Genomic DNA, 18,545 nt, shown 5'->3' with positions numbered 1-18,545 from the left:
TGTATTTTTGATCAAATAAATGCAGCCTTTGTGAGACTTTTTTCAAAAACATAAAAATACCTAACCAACCCCAAACCTTTGAATGGTAATTTACTGTATGTTTCATAATAAAATGTTTAAATAAGTGTTGCCGTTTTGATAAAATGAGTCTCTGTGGATTAAATGAGCTGACATTTGCTAAAAGCTTCTGTCTGTATCTGACGTCACCACAGCTTGACGTTTCACCACCTTTTAAAATTTACCCTGATTTATCTTCATGCTCAACTACATACAACAATTTAAGGCTGACAGCTTGATTTAAGAGGTCTGACTGAATGTTGTGTCCCAAGGGAAGTGTATCAGCAAGAGCTGGGTGTGTGATGGTGACAATGACTGTGAAGACCACTCGGATGAAGACTCGTGTGAGTCCTCCATCTGTAAGCCCCCTACTCAGCCCTGTGCGAATGACTCCAGCACCTGCCTGCCTCCCAGCAAGATCTGTGATGGGAGAAATGACTGCGCTGACCATTCAGATGAGGGCCCTTTCTGTGGTGAGTGCGTGCGAGGCTTTGATTAGAGCCTCATCGGCTGTACTGTCCCAAGATTTGATAAAAAAAAAAAAAGATAATTTCAACTCTAAATTACACTCTCAGTAAAAAAGGTACAAAAGCTGTCACTGGGACAGTACCCTTCAAAAAGGTTCTAATATGTACCATTTAGGTACTAATATGTACATGTTTGGTACCATGCACTCTTAAATGCACTCTTTAGGTACAAAGGGGTACCTTTTGAAAAGGTACCGCCACAGTGACCGCTTTTGTACCTTTTTTTCTGAGAGTGTAGGATTGGATGAGGCATGTTTGAAGGAACCTGTGACTGGCAGATTATACATTAATATGCCTGTGTTGCTTGGCAACTGTCAATAGACTACACTTAGGATAATGACCTCTATTTTTTCTTTGCAGAAGATGTATTAATTACATCATGTATTAGTATTTGTATTAAAATGGCAAATTATTATTATTATTATTATTATTATTATTATTATTATTATTATTATTAATTGCTTGGGTATATGTTGAGCATAATTGGTTTTATCACCTGAGCCAAAAAAAAACGTAATTTTTATGTTCTTATTTTCCTCCTTTTACCCATGATAAAATCACTGTAAAGCAGTGTTTTTTATTTTTTTATTTACACGTTAGTATTAATATTTTGGATTAGCTTTTAAATTTATACTTTCAGTTTTCATTTTAAATTTAGTTTACATTTTATTCATTTTGTTATGTGATCTTGTCTATTATATTTGTTTTTTTTATAGCTTTAATTAGTTTTTATTTCACTTTTAGTTTTAGTAATTTTAGAAGTTCTAGTATGTGGATACTATTGACTATTTTTAGTAAGTGGATATATTCCTGGAAAAGAAAGACTGTACATTTTAAATGTGAATGTCTGCTTAAAGTTAATTTTGTCCGCAGAGCTAACAGACATGGTCTAAAAGCCACAAAACTTTGATTTTTGGAATTCATTCGGCCTTTAATCAATGCAAGTGTCGCAGTGCATATTTATCACTGGGTCCATAATGCTTGTGTTCACAGCCTTATTCACTGTACACCCTGTGACTAACGCTAATTGAAAACTGATATGGTATTACGTGAGGTCTGGTACTGTACATTCTGCAAGAAATGTTGAATGGATTGAATTAGAATTAGTAATGCTGAGTAGGTCTATCAACACACAGGAAGCCAAACCATGAAAAAAAGGCAAATTACCAATGAGAATAAAATACCTGAGGAGTATAGATTTGGATTCATTCACTTGAGTAAATCAATATGTATTGTGTTTACCTCTCCATGGGTAAAAAGATTTTGATAATACTGTGCCTACACAGTCGGCATGTCTCTCAGGGCTACTTGAATCTCTTTAAGTTGCATCCTTGAGTGAGTGTAATGGAAAGCCTGCACATGCTCTGTAAACTACAGACACATGGAAAAATAAGTCCCGTCTGAATCAGAGCTAAACATGAGGATCTGTTTGCCTGTGAAGCCTTCACTGGGGAAAGTGTCTCCTGAGAGTCACCGATGTATAATTCTCAGAAATGCGAGTAGACAAACATTTCAGTGACTTTCAGTGCATTGCCAGCACTCGCCCATGGGAGCCCACCGCTCATGTTCTGAGGAAGATGTGTATTATCTGTCTGACTAGACCTCCTTTTGGCTTGGGCCTCTCATTGCCAATTAGATGGTGCCAATGGACCTTGAGTGGGTTGACTGACTCAGACCAGCGCAGCAGGACTCAATGCCATTTGTAACCTTTGGGAAGCAGCTATTCTTCACCTCCATATAGACTTCAGGGTCCCCTGTGAAGAAAATTCAATTCTCTCTTACGGCCACAGAGGGGATCATCATAATCAGTAGAGGCAAAGAGACCTTGGAAAGTGTCATTTTCAACAAGCTGTGTTTTCCCTCCCCTTTGTCTTTCTCTCTTAAAAAGGACCAGGTGCTTCTATGAATGGAAAAGGCTTATCTATTAGAGATGAGAGACTAAGAGTACCGGTGTTTGTCTGATCCGTTCTGAAAAGAGATGATATATCCGAGACCCAGTTTGCATTTCTTTTAAACTCAAGAAAAGGCATTTTCCACATTGAATGAGTTTGTTTGGCCTGCATAGCATGTGGAGTCGGTTATAATTCAGACCTGTGGTTTCTCGTTGTATCTGCCTCATGAATAATGTAATTACTTGCATAACTTCTTTTTTTTGACACTCTGCTGGTGGTGTTGATTTGGTCAGTGTAATGGCATAATGGCCTAGTCAAGAAAGACACACCGAAACTTTTGAGGTGAAGAGCGATAAGCTTCTAGTCTTGTGCAAATGTTCAATCCAAACCAAACCTTCTATGTTTCAGTTCACACCTTGAATCTCATATGCCAGCAAACATGGCTTCAAATCACCAGCTTTTCAAATTGAATCTCTTTTTGCCCTCACTCATTCTGTTCTTGTCTGTTTCAGAGAAATGTTTGCAAGGTAATGGGGGTTGCAGTCACCAGTGTGCAGTAATCCCCAGCAAAGGGGTGGTGTGTTCATGTCCAACCGGACTCCATCTAGGCTCTGACAACCGGACATGCGAGACAGTGGACTATTGCTCTGCTCACCTAAAGTGTAGTCAGATATGCGAACAGCATAAGACCACTGTCAAGTGCTCCTGTTATCCCGGCTGGAGCCTTGATCCAGATGGAGAGAGCTGCCACAGCACAGGTATTTAAATTCCTCAGACTTACAGGTTACCATAGAAATGTAGTAAGGGATTCACCAGTGCCCTATATATATATATATATATATATATATATATATATATATATATATATATATATATATATATATATATATATATATATATATATATATATATATATATATATATATATATAGGATGCTTTAAGCTTGATGTCGACTAGTCACTTGTCATGGCCTATAGACGGTGCAACAGAAAATAAATCTTTGAAGTCAAAATGTTAAAATGACAAATAAATCTATCCTCCGAGAGCACCCCACAAGACATATTTGATTATACCATCTCGATGCTCAATCGGGAGAATGCATTTTAAAAAGATTATTGTACACAAAATAAATGATTAAAATAAGCTGCTCTGTAGGACTAATAGCCCTGTGGGCAGCACAGTGTCATATGCCATAGCTGTGCACAAGGCAACCCATGTTCGAGTCTCAGCTTGAGGTTCAGGCTTATTTGATCATTAATGACGTCACCAGCGACTAGTCGATGTCAACTCGACTTTCATCACATAAATGTCGACTTTAAAAAATCTGAAGTCGTTCAACCCCTGATCTATAAACATTTTTCAAATACAAGCTTCCAAAAACTGATGGTGTTGTGTAAGTAACAGACTGACATTTGAGTATCACAAGAAAGTAGCAGTACTGATATAGACTAATTATGATTCTCAGTGAAATAACTGCACTTTGCATATCTGTCTGCCCATAGTGGATCTGTCCACGGTACACAGCAATAAGAGCAACTGTAATACAATGACAGCGGGATACACAGACAGGAGCTTCCCATTGAGAAGTTAATGTCTTTATTGCAGCATGCCTGCCAAATGCTTTTAAATTGTCTCAGGGAATCTGAATTTAGGTCATTAGTCAGAATATGACAACAAGCATCTGTGTGGTATTTTATGGACTTAGTGACGTATAACTCTTGAGAGTAAGTTCTTGTTCTAGTAGACAGCCACATTTATAGCTCTCAGCAGGCATCTCCAGGTTTTTGTTTTTCCTTCTTTTTTTTCTTCTCTAAGAGAGAAGTCTTTTTTGGTAGGGGTGATGTTGCCTAGTAGATACAGAGCTGGACTGGAAACTTTTTTTAATATTCAATATAAATTCTATATAATAATAATAATTATATATATATATAGAGAGAGAGAGAGAGTTCAGATGCAAAAGCCTCTAAGTGCCATCTAAAATTTTCCTCTAGAATGATAATTTTTATAAAGCTTGTATATTTAAGTTGAGTAATTTCACTTAAATGACAATTAATAGGTAATTTGCATGGCCATTTAAGTGAAATTATTGAACTTAAATATACAAGCTTGATAAAAATGATCATTCTAGAAGAAAATTTCAGATGGCACTTAGAGGATTTTGCATCTGAACTCCTCATATATATAGACCTGAATCTTTTAAGGCCCATTTCACCTGCTGCACTTTCTGATCCACATATGAGGGTTTCATTTTAGTTTTTAAAGACCACTCAAGTGTAAAACACCATTATTCTAAGGTTTCTCTAGAAGAACTGTTCCTGTAAATGTCTTTGATTAAAAATATCAGCTACAAGACTAATTAGTGCTGCTGTATAGAAAAATGTGCATGGCTGACACTTCAACACAAAGCGCAATGCTCTTGTAACCTCTAATGCACAGGTGTGGTGTGTTAATAATCAATTTGTTTCTTCTCCAAGATCCCTTTGAGGCTTTTGTTATCTTCTCTATCCGGCATGAGATCAGACGAATCGACCTTCATAAACGTGACTACAGCCTACTCGTTCCCGGCCTTCGAAACACCATCGCTCTCGACTTCCACTTCAACCGCAGTTTGCTTTACTGGACCGACGTGGTGGAGGATAAGATCTATCGGGGAAAGCTCTCAGAGACCGGAGGTAATGAACACCCAAATTGATGTCCCATTCCCTCTTGGTCTTTGTTTAACCTAAGCTTTAGTTTGAGCAGATATTCTGTTTCCCAATTCCTAGTACGCAGATCACGTCCCGAGAATAGTACCGCAATACAGTATGCATTGTGCGTACAATGGCTCTTTGAATGAAGCAGAAAAACTCTGAATACCCTTGTATTGTTTTGAAGACTATTTTGAAGCTGCATTAAGCACACATCTGAGTCTCTCTCTCAGAGGAGTAGGCCCCTAGTGCAGCTATTGCTCTCTCCTTTTGTTAGAATTCCATAAAGCTCTCCACAGCTGAGAATAATTGCAAACAGCTATATTATAGATAGCTGAAAAAAAACTTGTTTACTACTGAGGTAAAACTTTCTTTTCTTTAAAACAGTGTTTTCTTTTCCTGAGTTTTTTTATTTTCAGAAACCCTGTTAAAAAGACTAGCAAATATTGCGTTTTGGATGCTGATAAGGATGGTGGTATGCTGGTGTCCATAGCAGGTTTCTTAAAGGAATAGTTCAGCCAAAAATATAAATATTTTTGAAGAAAGGTTGACTTTCAGTGTTTGAACCTTTTTTTTTCTTTTTTTTTAATAATATTTTTAATTTCATAGAAGTCATACAAGTTTGGAGCCAGTGTTAATTAAGTATTATTTAGAATGAACATTATTATTATTATTATTATTATTATAATTATATTTTCAGCGGGGTATTCCAGAAAGCAAGGTTAACTTACCATCAACATATACCTTGAACTCTAGGTTGATAAACCCAAACCTTGCGTACTTGAGGTATGCAAGTTTCAAAAAAAGTTTCTGGACTAAGTTCAGTCAACCCGGAGTATGAAACACAGGCGTCCCACTTCATGAAGTGGACGAGGGAAGTTTATATGGACAGACCCTCGTCCCCTTGATTTTGACTGAGGGAGCGAGTCTACTCCGATGGTACACTTCAAGCAGCTCTATATCCCACAATTCAAATTGATTTTGGCATCACAGCAGATCACGCTTACCTGAAGAATATGATATATTAAATGTTTTGATAATTAATCGCATAATAGTGTATAATTTATTAATTATGTTGAGATATTTAATTGCATAATACTTGTAGCTACCTTATGTTTACAGTCAAAGTCTATAAGAAAAAAAAATTTTTGTGTAATTCTATTTTTCTCCAACAGCTCATATACCTACTGTATAGGATTTTTATTTATTTTCCCCAACTTATATGATGGTGCATGAAACAAATTCACAATAAAAAAAAGGGCTTTATATTATAAATCAGCTCCATAGTAAATTTCAAATGATCAAGGGTGATAAGCAATGACGCACATCCGAGTAAATGAGACGGATGGAAGTTAGCGAGTAAAGGGCATAAAAATTTGGAGTGGAACGCAACCTAAGAAGCGCACCATACTTTCTTCCTCTTTTGTTTAATGACGATTCACATTCTTAGTACATAACGCCACCTACATAGCAGTTGTGTAATAACTTTTTAATCTTATCTTTTAATCTTTAATCAGTTTCTTTATTACTGTGAACAAAAATTATATTGTTTGTTTGATGCTAATTATATATTAAAAAAGAAACACTGATGGAAGTAAAAAAAAACAGTCTGTGCTATATATATATATATATATATAAATTATTTTTTTTAGTGACGAAAGAAAAAAAAATAGTTTTAGAGTGAACTGCCCCTTTAACTAGCTTAACTTTTTGCCCGCTTCATCAGAAAGACATTGCCAGTTGGCCTACATCATTTGCTCGTGAACAACATGACTAGAGCAGCATAAATCAGCATAGAAATGCATTCTGGTCCAAGCTGGTCTTTTCTGCAAGGAGTAGCATTTTCAAGACCTCAACACTTCAAAAGAAAGTTCAAAACGACCAGAATGCTTTGCTGTGCTGAATTCAAAACCCTGTCCACCCTATGAACTAGCGCGAGTGGTTTGTTTTGTAGGTGTGACCGGGGTGGAGGTTGTGATTCAGCATGGTTTGGCCACCCCAGAGGGACTTGCCGTGGATTGGATTGCAGGAAACCTTTACTGGATAGACAGCAACTTGGATCAGATTGAGGTGGCCAAGCTGAATGGGGAAATGAGAACGACTTTGATTGCCGGTGGCATGGAGCACCCACGAGCGCTGGCTGTAGACCCAGGACAGGGGTGTGTATTAGTCTCAAAATTTACCACATCCTAATTTTCTTTCCCCATACTTTGCTTTTCTTTTTCACAATTCCTTCAGCAACATTCACAGCAGTTAGAGCAAACACTGAAAAAAAAGTTTCATTGCATTTTTTGTTGTAATTTGCCCTCATAGAGACTATCTTGGGTACATAACAGAGCAATCATATTTCAGGGGACTTGTTTGTCATCTATTACTAATGATAGTTCTAGAATAACGCGCTGCATCTTGCTGTCTGTTTGTTGTGGTGTGTTTCTTTTTTTGTCTCTTTACTCTCAGCTGTGCTCTTCTCCTGCTCAGCTCTTCATTTCTCATGGAGGCATACTGGGGGAAAGAGCCTCAAATATGACAGCATAAGCTCAGGGATGTGTTTTCCATGATACAGTGATGCTTTTGATGGCAGATTTGTTTTTCATATCACAACACACAGGCACAAATAATAGCTCATTAAATTATTTTCATCATCATTCTTTATCTGGTTTTATCATTTTGTTATGTATTCCTAATGTTATACAGCTGAAACATTTTTGTCGAAACTTTTTTTTTTTTTTTTTTTTTTTTCTGTGAGCAACCAATAGAGGAGAAATATGGTAATCTCCACAGTCCAACAAGAGCTCATATTGGCGCTCAGTTGGATGACATACTGTAAAGTATTTCACTGAAAGCTGAAAAGAACAATTAGGGAAAATTTCACACACAGCAGCGTGGCACATTTTAAAAAGGACCTAATTCATTATAGTTACTCGAAAAAATACCCCACACAGCTGTGTCATGAAGAGGTGTGTTGAAAATGTACTTCTGAAGGAATTAGCTGTCTTTGTGATTAGCAAGTCTTTTATTTATTGAAAGCCTGGTTTAATGACTGGATGCCACTGACCAATTAATTGGCCTTCTAAAAAGAAGGCAGCTACATCCTTGTAGCAATATTCATGTGACGACTTTTTGCTTGTTTTGTGCTTACCTGCTAGGTTCCTCAAACATTTGGTTGTCAATTTAATTGTTTCTGGTGCCTGATGCAGGAACCATGATCAGACATTTCATTAGCATATGAGCTGGATGCAAGTATTTAGCATTTTACAATCTCTGTATTACCCCCATTATAATGTGCCCTTTGCTTTCATGCCACCCCAGAGAACTGTGACACCAGATCAAATGAACCCTCATGTTTGACATTGACTTCACTTGCAGACAGTTTCCTTACAGCATGTAAAGAAAAATAATCATTTGAAATGAATCTATGATTTTACATTTTTAAGCTTTTTTAATGATATAAAGCAGTACTGTTCTCAAGGGCAGCATATATAATAGTTTACTATTAGTTAATTTACTTTGGACGACTCAATAGTTAAGTGTCGTCCCAATGAGTAAACAGTGAAAATGAATATGAATAAATATTTTAAGCTGTGTTTTAGATATATTGGTGTTTTATTAGGAAGAATGTGATTTTGACTTTTAGAATGTTTACACTGACGGACTATGGTCAGATATGGTGCATGACAAATGTCAATGTGTGTTTAGATGAATAGTTTATAATAACACCGTGTCCTAACCAGACTGGTTGCAACATGCAATAAAAGGTTATCTTTTCCATGTTAATCAGAGTTATTGTCCTAACTAGCCACGATGGTGACGCGCAATGATTCTATTTTTAAAACGGTTTCTATGAAAGTATGATAATGATAATCTCAGGTATTGTGTATGTGCTTTATTTCATGTTAAAAGCGTCTAATGTGAGTTTGAATATCATTTTGTGTGTCTTTTATAGCTATACTGAAAGCAACAATAGCCAATTCACCTCAGATCTTCAAAATAAATGGAAACAAGAACGTTCAAACTGTCAACTCATTGTGAACAGACAAGTGTATTCTATGACAAAGATTGTTTCAGTAACTCAGTATGTATTTTTAATAATGTTAGAATGGTGTAATATTCATGAATTTGATATACTTCATCCATTTATCCATTTCGTTGCGAGAGCTGGGAGCTTGCCGAGAGACTGAGCCCGCCCATGCGCTCTTCTCATTGGCTGTGATTTTTGATTGACTATCGTGTCTCATAGTCGCAGAGTGTCTAGTGTGGAAAGACAATTGTTTGTGGCTGGAATCTTATCGCATCGCGTCTGGTTAGGACACTGTGTAAGGGTTTGAAATTAACAACTGCCAGCCCGCCAAATGTGGGTGAAAATCCACTGCGGTGGATATCAACACGCTAGCCAGTTTGGGAGGCTATATGGTTCATAAATTATGATCTATCACTTTTGCATGACATCGCTATCAGAGCCCTTCTCCTAAAAAGAGCCTCAAACATTAGCAAAGCAAAGCGTAAAGAGAGTCGCAGACTGAGAGAAACGCCACGCAGTGCCACATCTTTAAGATTTGAACATTGTTTTCTATACGCATACCGGCAGCACCACTCGGCGTCTATTGAGATGTTCGAGGCACGGTGCTTCATGTCTGCTGTGCTAAGCTGGAGCCCTAGGAAACAGTTAAGAGCCCACTTTTTCTAACCCATTCTCATAAATGCCGCATGTCCAAGACTTTTGGGCAAAAAGCGCCCTAGCATCTTTATTGCTATACGCAGGTAAACTCAAGGCAATTGTAAGCGACGTCACAGAGAATTTTGTCTTTATTTATATATTATTTTATTTGAATGGTATCCGCAAACAGTGATTGACTGTCTTAAAACTGAAAGCAATAGAATGATTCAGAATCAGATTTAATAATAAATGTATTTAAATCTAAGCTATGACATTGATGATCTTGTTTGTCTCTGATAGTTTTGGCTAGCAGAAGTTCTAAATGGGCGGTAACTTAACAATTTAATAGACAAATTGGCTGGTAAGTGAAAAAGTTAATTTCAAGCCCTGTTTATAATCGTTAACATTTTTATTCTGTATGTAGCATACTTTTCTGGACCGACTGGGATGCCACTTTTCCTCGGATTGAGGCAACGTCAATGAGTGGGAGTGGAAGACATGTTGTGTATAAGGACATGGAGATAGGAGCCTGGCCTAATGGACTCACCCTAGACCATCAGGAAAGGAGAATAGTGTGGACAGATGCTCGGTAAGAGCAAATAATAAAATTGCAAATGAAGAATTACATTTTGGTGCACATTACAAGAAGCATTGAATTTAAGGCAAAATAGTTTAGATGTTATGTTTTTTTAAGCAATAATAAATACGTTTTGAAGGTTATTAGTATAACTTAAACATTACATTTTAATCAGTAATGAATGAAATTATGGTTTTACATGTGATTCACTTTGATTCTTATGCAATAATTGTACAACAAAAGCAGTTTTTCAGAAATGAAAAAACAAAACTAAAGATGTGCTTTTTCTTTCAGAATTTCCCTCAGGAAGTTGTCATCATTGTAACATCTTGTTGATATGGGCATAGAGTGCCGGTCTCACCTCATGTTTCTTTTTCCCTTCAGCTCAGATGCAATATATTCTGCCCTGTACGATGGCACAGGGGTCATAGAGATCCTCAGGGGGCACGAGTACCTGTCACACCCGTTCGCTGTGTCTCTCTTTGGAGGTGGTGTGTACTGGACAGACTGGAGGACCAACACTTTAGCCAGAGCGAATAAATGGACAGGCCGCAATGTAACTGTGATCCAAAAGACAAGCGCCCAGCCATTTGATCTGGAGATATATCATCCTAGCCGACAACCTCAAGGTGGGTTTTTAATTATTTAAGGGGGTTAATAATGAGTTAACAAAAAGCTAATAAATAATTAAATCATTAAAAATTCGCATTAAAATGAAACCCGTACTAAAAATGCATAAAATAGCTACTAATATTTACGTTTACACTTATATGTTTATATGTTTAAATACTGTATTTATATACTGTGCTGACATTAAAAAAAAAACAAAGAGACTGATAAATGATCAAATCACTTGAAATCAAAGATTAATTACAGTGTTGTATAAACACTAGCATCATGCAAAGAATTTTGCTTGAGCTAACTAGACTAACAAAACCTTGTTGCCATAGGGACAACTTCTGTTTCTTATATGTATAACAGGCATCACAGTTTTCTTGAAAATTGCTGGAGGTGTCTAGGCATAAATTCAGAAGAAAAATTGCTATTTAAAAATCTCACCCCTACTGATGTTTAAACTCTTATTTGACCCTCCTTTTTCCTGTAGTGTTTGTACCCCATGAGCTCATTCTGTGCACAAACCACATCACAGCAAGCCTTGCAGTTTTCATGTTGACCTAACGTAGCTGTGCGTTATTGTAAAAAAATGTATAATAATATGATCTGCCTATGTTCGGGAGACACAGAGAAATTTTCTTGCATGCTCTGTGTGGTGAGGATTCAGTTGAGCCGAATCCCGCTGATCATTCATTTCTTCTGCCAATTTGGAAGCCCAAACGGCTCTGTTTGAGAGCAGCAGAATAATTGAAAAAGGGGGTCATGCAGAGCGTAAGCAGGCCTGACGTGGACTCAAGATGGGCTCTTTCCTCATCCCAAATTAATTTTAATTGTTTCATGGTACAGTGTCACACAGGGCTTTGTTGCCAGCAAGGGCAGCAGATTATCTTCTGTTAAACAGACAGTGGCTGCTTGAATCTTTGAAGGAAAATGGGGTAAAATATTGCATTTTCATTGGCATTTATATTCTTTCTTTGATATTCAAAATTATATTATACAAAATGCATGTTATTTTTTTATTTAGTACTGACCTCAATAAAATATTTTACATAAAATATGTTTACATATAGTCCACAAGACAAGAAATAGCTGAGTTTATAAAAAAATGACCATGTTCAAAAGGTTACATACCCTTGATTCTTAATACTGCGTGTCGTTACCTGGATGATCCACGACTTTTTTTTTGTGTGTGTGTGATGGTTGTTCTTGAGTCCCTTGTTTGTCCTGAGCAAAACTGCCCAATGGTCTTCAGAAAAATCCTTCAGGTCAAGGTTGTTTACGTATTTTCCAGATGCTTGAAAACTGAAGGATTTGCAGGACCTGAAGGATTTTCCTGAAGAACGTTGGGCAGTTTAACTCTTTAGGACAAACAAGGGACTCAAGAACAACCATCACAAAACAAAACAAAAAAACAGTTGTGTATATACATATCTAATAGTATTAATATATTATATTAGTTGTATATTTACAACTAATATTAACTCATCTCTGATTTTTTTAAATTTTTGATTTTTTGAAGTTATTGTGATAGCCAAGTGTGCTAGGTGCCCAGATGTCCGAAAATGTAGCCTTCTGCGAGTGTTCATCAGCCGAAATAATCTGATTTGCATCATTTCAACCAGCCCAAAACTGTAGGGAGCCCTGCCAAAACGGCTCATGTCTCCTGCCACAGCACCGGCAGCCGGGTGACTGTTTTACACCGATAAGTGTCGACAAATTGTGCTACACTGCCAGAGAAGCCAATAAGTATGGCTAATCTAATTTTAAAGAGCTCATGGGAAGGTCTGGCTATTAAAGATGTCCAAAATCTGGGCTCTGGCCCCTTACAGTCCATGGCAATTGTGTTTATGTTTGGCCTACGCAGTTCTGGCAGGATAGTGGCGGACCTCTGAGGGTCCGTAAGGAGTGAAAAGGGGCTACGCTAACTAGCCTAATGGGCTAAGGCTACAGCCGTTAGCCGGCACATGGTAAGTGCATTATGTGTGGTGAAAGAACTGAGGGTTGAGTTTCAAGAGATCGACACCAGTTTGGAGGGCTCCCATTTTTAGTGCCTGTGTGGCCTGCAGTGTTGTAAGCACTTTTCCAGCACATTGCTGACAGGCAAACCACTTTAAAATTACTATTGGAGTTTGCAGACACAGGCAGGGTGTATTTTTCCCTATTCGGACAAGGCTGAAGCAGTGCAAATACAAAGTATACTCTACCTTAACATTCCTGTATGTAAAGAGAGTGCAAAGTCAGATGTATGCTTAAGAAGTAAGTTTTATGAAAGCAGTGTCTGATTTTTGACTACGAACAAATCAGTATATCCAAATCAAGTGTCTCTACCATGAGTCAAGTGCACTCGTACTGTTTATACTGTATTTATTCAAGCAGCCCCCCCCCCCTCCGCAGACCAGCTGAATGTATAATTAATTCTGTGGGATTCTAGCCTATAATTTACACACTAGAAATTATTTGTTATGCTCCCTTGCAAAAATATGCTTGCTACATAAGTGAAATGGGTTCAGCATCGGAAAGAAATAATGGGCCTATATTCAAACACCCACTGGATCAATTATTTACAAGATGCAACTGCTTGTCGAGTTAATTGCATGTAGTTGCTCTGGGTTCATAGAAGGGTTAAAGTCTCTTGATTATAGGCAGTAGTGGCAACTATATAAATGAACAAAAATGTTACTCGAGCAACAAATCAACATATTAGAATGATTTCTGAAGGATCATATGACACTGAAGACTGAAGTAGTGATGCTGAAAATTCAGCTTTCCCATCACAGGAATAAAATATTAAAATCGAGAACAGTTATTTTAATTTGTAAAAAGATGTCAAAATATTTCAGTTTTACTGTATTTTTGATCAAATAAATGCAGCCTTCGTGAGCATTAGAGACTTCTATCAAAACATTTTTTTTTTTTTTTTTTTTTACCAACCTCAAGCTTTAAATTGTTTTTAAATAAAATGGTATGTTTCAAAAAGCTTATTTTATTTCAGCTATACTTTCAGGAAAACATTTCTCAATTTCATTTAGTTTAACTTATTGTACTAAAATAACAGATATATGAATGAATAATAAATAATATAGATATAAATAAACAATAATAATAATTAAAATGTCAAAAACACATAATAAAAATAATTTTTTGTATTTTTTAAATACATTATGTTTTAAACTGTGAAAATTTCCCAGCATTTTTAATTATTTTCAATTGAACTGCCAACTTTACCAAGAATGACTGAAATGTTGCAGTTTGTTGGGGGCAGTGCTAATTAAATGACAAATTAGAGGATGATACTACATGAGGACAGAAATTTCTCTCGTCCTCATTTCAGCTTGCTTTTTAAATAGATATTTTCAAGGGTAGATATTTAGCATCAATCTGTGAAAGATCTGATGGTTAAATGACTATTCACACCATTAGCTCTGTCTGCTCAACATTAACTTCTATTGATATATAGAAGCCCCTTTGCAAAGAGTTGTACAAAAGGTCTAAATGTGCTGTGGTGTCAAGAAGACTGTGGAAGACATGAGCTGTCAGCACTGTTCATTCAACCTCAGCTCTTTTCTTTATCCTGGAATTTAGATGAATGTTTTCACTTTGGTATTGCAGTCTTTTGTTTTGCACCCATTTTTATGTTCCCCTTTTTAAATACAGACATCTGAACTGTCACATCTCAAACCAAAGGCCATCCTTCCTCATCAAGAAAAGTAATTCTGTCAGTTTGACTGTATAGTAACAGTTGTTTATTTCCTGTTGTAAGTCGGCAGCTGTTCTTTTTCAAATGTTTTCAATTCTTTTTTTTCTTTTTTTCCACAAACCACGCATAAACGTCATTATCTCAAAACTACAAACTTTTACATACATTCTGCTGACATATTATTGTAGCAGAGTTTGTGCTGAATACAGTGTAATACGACTTTAGCCATGAAATGTCACAAGTAACAGAAATAAGCACAAATGTCAGAGCATGTCAGAACACCTCAGACCCCAGAGGGTTAATTCATAAAATGCAATATTGATTTTTCTCCTTATGTTTTCTTTCCCTGGTTTAAATGCGTGTCACCCTGGGTTTTTCAGCCTCAAACCCGTGCGAAGGAAACGATGGAAGAGGTCCATGCTCCCATCTTTGTCTCATTGATTATAATCGCACGGCATCCTGTTCGTGTCCTCACCTCATGAAGCTCTCCCTCAACAACCACTCTTGTGTGGGTGAGTAACGTCCCTCACACAAGTATGGATCAGTTTGAGCTTTCTAGAGGAAGTATTGGTTATATATAAGTCAATATACTTGATATACTTGAATATACTGTATATATATATATTATTTTTGTTGTTGTTTTGGCATCAGCCCTGAAGAAGTTCCTGTTGTATGCGAGGCGATCTGAGATCCGTGGGGTGGACATTGATAATCCGTACATGAATGTCATGACTGCTTTGACGGTTCCTGACATTGATGATGTCACTGTGGTGGATTACGACGCTCTTGAGGAAAGGATTTATTGGGCGGACGTTAAAACTCAAACAATAAAGCGTGCATTCATTAACGGTACAGGCCTTCAAACCGTCATTTCCGGAGGTGAGTAAAAACAGGAAGTCACAAAACATATGTTTTTCTTTCTTTTTTTTATGTTCTGTGTGGTTAATGTAAGGGTTTTCTTAATAAACACCACCTATGAGAGTTATTTCATGTCTGTGCTGCCTATTAACAAGTTGTGTTATATACATATTTTTTCCTCTGCTGCCACATTGTAGATTTGAGCTGACACCGTTTTATTTGTCAGACACTCAGTCTTAAATTGTTTTTTCAATTACTAGAAGACTGTGTTCACAGGCAGCCTGCATAAAAAAAATGACGGTTGAAGGAATGCATTAAGAAAAGCAAAAGTAGTGCGAGATGTAGACTGTTGTAGATTTTCTTAAGTGCTGTCTGTTATCAAGCACACAGTGTATGTCTTAAACCTTCTCAAACTGATTAGCATGCCAAGCATGTGCTTTTGAAAGTTATTTGCACACAACATTTTATTACAGCATGCGCAGAAGTGCTGCAGTCACCCATGAGGCTTGTTGTAATGTGCTCCTGTGTTAATGGCTATCTCTGCTACGTGCAGATATTCAAAACTGCCGTGGGCTAGCAATAGATTGGCTCTCAAGGAACATGTACTGGCTGAGCTCTGAGAACGAGGAGACGCAGGTCAATGTTGCCCGACTAGATGGATCTCTAAAAACCTCAGTCATCCATGGGATTGACAAACCAAAGTGTCTGACTGTGCACCCAGCCAAAGGGTAAGCAGCCCACATGGACAGATTGCAAGTATGAGTAAGATTTTTGTTTGCTCTTATTGCCTATATTTATCAGAAATTTCGTATTAATTGGTGTGAATAAATTAATTTAATACATGTTATTTTCTTCCCCTTCTTCTTCTTATATATATATATATATATATATATATATATATATATATATATATATATATATATATATATATATCTTCTCTATATATATAATTATGTCGACCTCATGTGTCATGTCAACGTCAACCTTAAATACAAACCACAATAATTATTTTAAATGTTTCTCCTAAAATTGTCTTTTTTGTTTCATGGTCTAGAAAAATTTACTGGACTGATGGTAGTACAATAAACGTAGCCAATATGGATGGAAGTAACAGGAAGGTTCTTCATCAAAACCAGAGAGAACCAGTTGGTATGTCTGATTTCAGTCTATAAGAGAAAGCTTCAATATTACTGTATGTCAATTTTCTCTCTTTGATTCCCTCGCAATTCTTACATTCACAAGGGTTTAAAGCACATGAGTCACTGTTTTTCAATGTACTCTTAATTACATTTCTGAAGACAAAATCATACTTTTTATTCTGAAAAACTATACGAAATATAAGAAAAACAATTTTACGTAACTTATTTAAAACGCAGTGAAATCCATTTCAGTCTAAAATGTAACTGGCCACAACTATTTTCTTTTTGAAGAGACCTCTGATTAGTCATCCGTATAGTTTTGACCTATAGTAAAGCAATTGCTGTAGTTAATTACCTTTAAATATGATCATTGAAAACTTGAACTTGAGTCAACTGTCTCTATAAACTGCTGCTGAATTTAAAGGCTTTGAGGATATTGTCATGTTTATGGACTTTCAGTTTGTTGTCATCAGTTGTTCTTAGTTTGTCTTGACCTAGTTTCTCAGTTTGTTTGATTAGTCGTTTCGGTCACCTGTTGTCATTTAATTAGCTAATTTCCCTGGTGTATAAATACTTCTGTTTGGTTCAGTTCAATGTTGGTCATTGTCAGTGTTAGTTGTGTTTATGTTACATGCAACCTTCCTGAGTATTCGAGTTTCCTTTAAAGGAAAACTATTTTGTGAGATTTCCTGGTTCAAGTCTTATTGGATTCTTAGACACGTGACAGATATAAGTTTCATTTCATTTCCACAGCCTCACAAAGTCACGACTCTTTGTGGAGACTCTTTCACGAGAAATTTGTGGTTTAACAGGTTCATTTACAAAGTTTGTGCGTCCCTGGGGCCTATACCATGAAGCCGGTTTAGATGTCTAGCCAGCTATGTTTCAGTTTAGTTTCCGCCAACCCTGGGTTTTAGGTACTATGAAAGTAGCTTGGCTTTAATCGGTGTTCGTTGCCATGGTATCTTACGCTGCACGGCTAACCTACTCCGGGGCAGGTTATGTTCTGGATTCAAGATCTCAGACTGAAGTTTGACCAATCAGCTGAGAGCAAAGAAACATATAGGTGACGTAAATTATTCCCAGTGTCTGTTGCAATGACTTCACCTTTTCTTCCAAATCCGGTTGACAATCGGATCGCAAAAGAAATGTTAGACGAGCACTTCGTAAAGAAAGAGTTTTTTAGCATGACAAAATCCCCTTGCCTTTCCTGATAGTTATTTGTATGAAAGATACAGATTTTCCACGGAAGGAATGTCTTATCTTTGCGAACTTCTTGAGCCGCACATAAAGAATTTAACACGTCGAATTCATGCACTTACTTTTTTTTTGCAAGTGGTACATACTTGCACGGTGGGTGACGCACAGAAGCTAGGGGAAAACACGGTTTGTCAAACCATTCGCAAGGTCGCTCTGCAGGAGTACATGAATAGTTTCATTAATAGTGGTCCCTGGACATTTATCGACCATGTCCATAAAAGAGGGCTTTTATAAAATTGTCGGTAAGATATATTGATAGGGTGACATCACATGAACACATTTTTTTTTTTAAGCAAATTTCACAAATGTACTATACAATACAGAAAGAATTATTTTACATCTTTTTTATTATTATTCTGTTAATCTTATGATAGGATTCCCTAGAGTCATTGCAACATGTATGCAGTCTATTGCTCCAATCTACACTGCTCTAGGGGAACATGTGAGATGAATCTTTAAATTAATAGTAACATTAACCTGTTAAGCTGCAACCCCACTTTTGAAAAATCCCCAGAAATGACATACCCAAACTGAAACAGATACAGTTCATGAACCCTTTGTACTAAAAGCACAAGTATGAT

General features: G+C 36.8%; 1 protein-coding gene across 1 annotated transcript in view; it reads left to right on the top strand.

Annotated features, from left to right (window-relative positions):
• lrp1bb (low density lipoprotein receptor-related protein 1Bb) overlaps positions 1-18,545 on the top strand; it is a gene marked incomplete at its 3' end in the record, with an annotated part of 323,276 nt that overhangs the window by 212,497 nt on the left and 92,234 nt on the right. The window contains exons 22-31 of the mRNA XM_081367857.1: positions 330-530; positions 2,989-3,234; positions 4,952-5,149; positions 7,119-7,323; positions 10,243-10,407; positions 10,780-11,024; positions 15,088-15,219; positions 15,359-15,586; positions 16,119-16,293; positions 16,620-16,714. Coding sequence (XP_081223983.1) covers positions 330-530; positions 2,989-3,234; positions 4,952-5,149; positions 7,119-7,323; positions 10,243-10,407; positions 10,780-11,024; positions 15,088-15,219; positions 15,359-15,586; positions 16,119-16,293; positions 16,620-16,714 — 1,890 coding nt within the window. The remainder of the gene's footprint in view (positions 1-329; positions 531-2,988; positions 3,235-4,951; positions 5,150-7,118; positions 7,324-10,242; positions 10,408-10,779; positions 11,025-15,087; positions 15,220-15,358; positions 15,587-16,118; positions 16,294-16,619; positions 16,715-18,545) is intronic.

The sequence above is a fragment of the Scardinius erythrophthalmus genome, assembly GCF_964197995.2.
Source record: "Scardinius erythrophthalmus genome assembly, chromosome: 6".
NCBI lineage: Eukaryota > Metazoa > Chordata > Actinopteri > Cypriniformes > Leuciscidae > Scardinius > Scardinius erythrophthalmus.
This window is presented reverse-complemented; position numbering and strand designations above follow the sequence as displayed.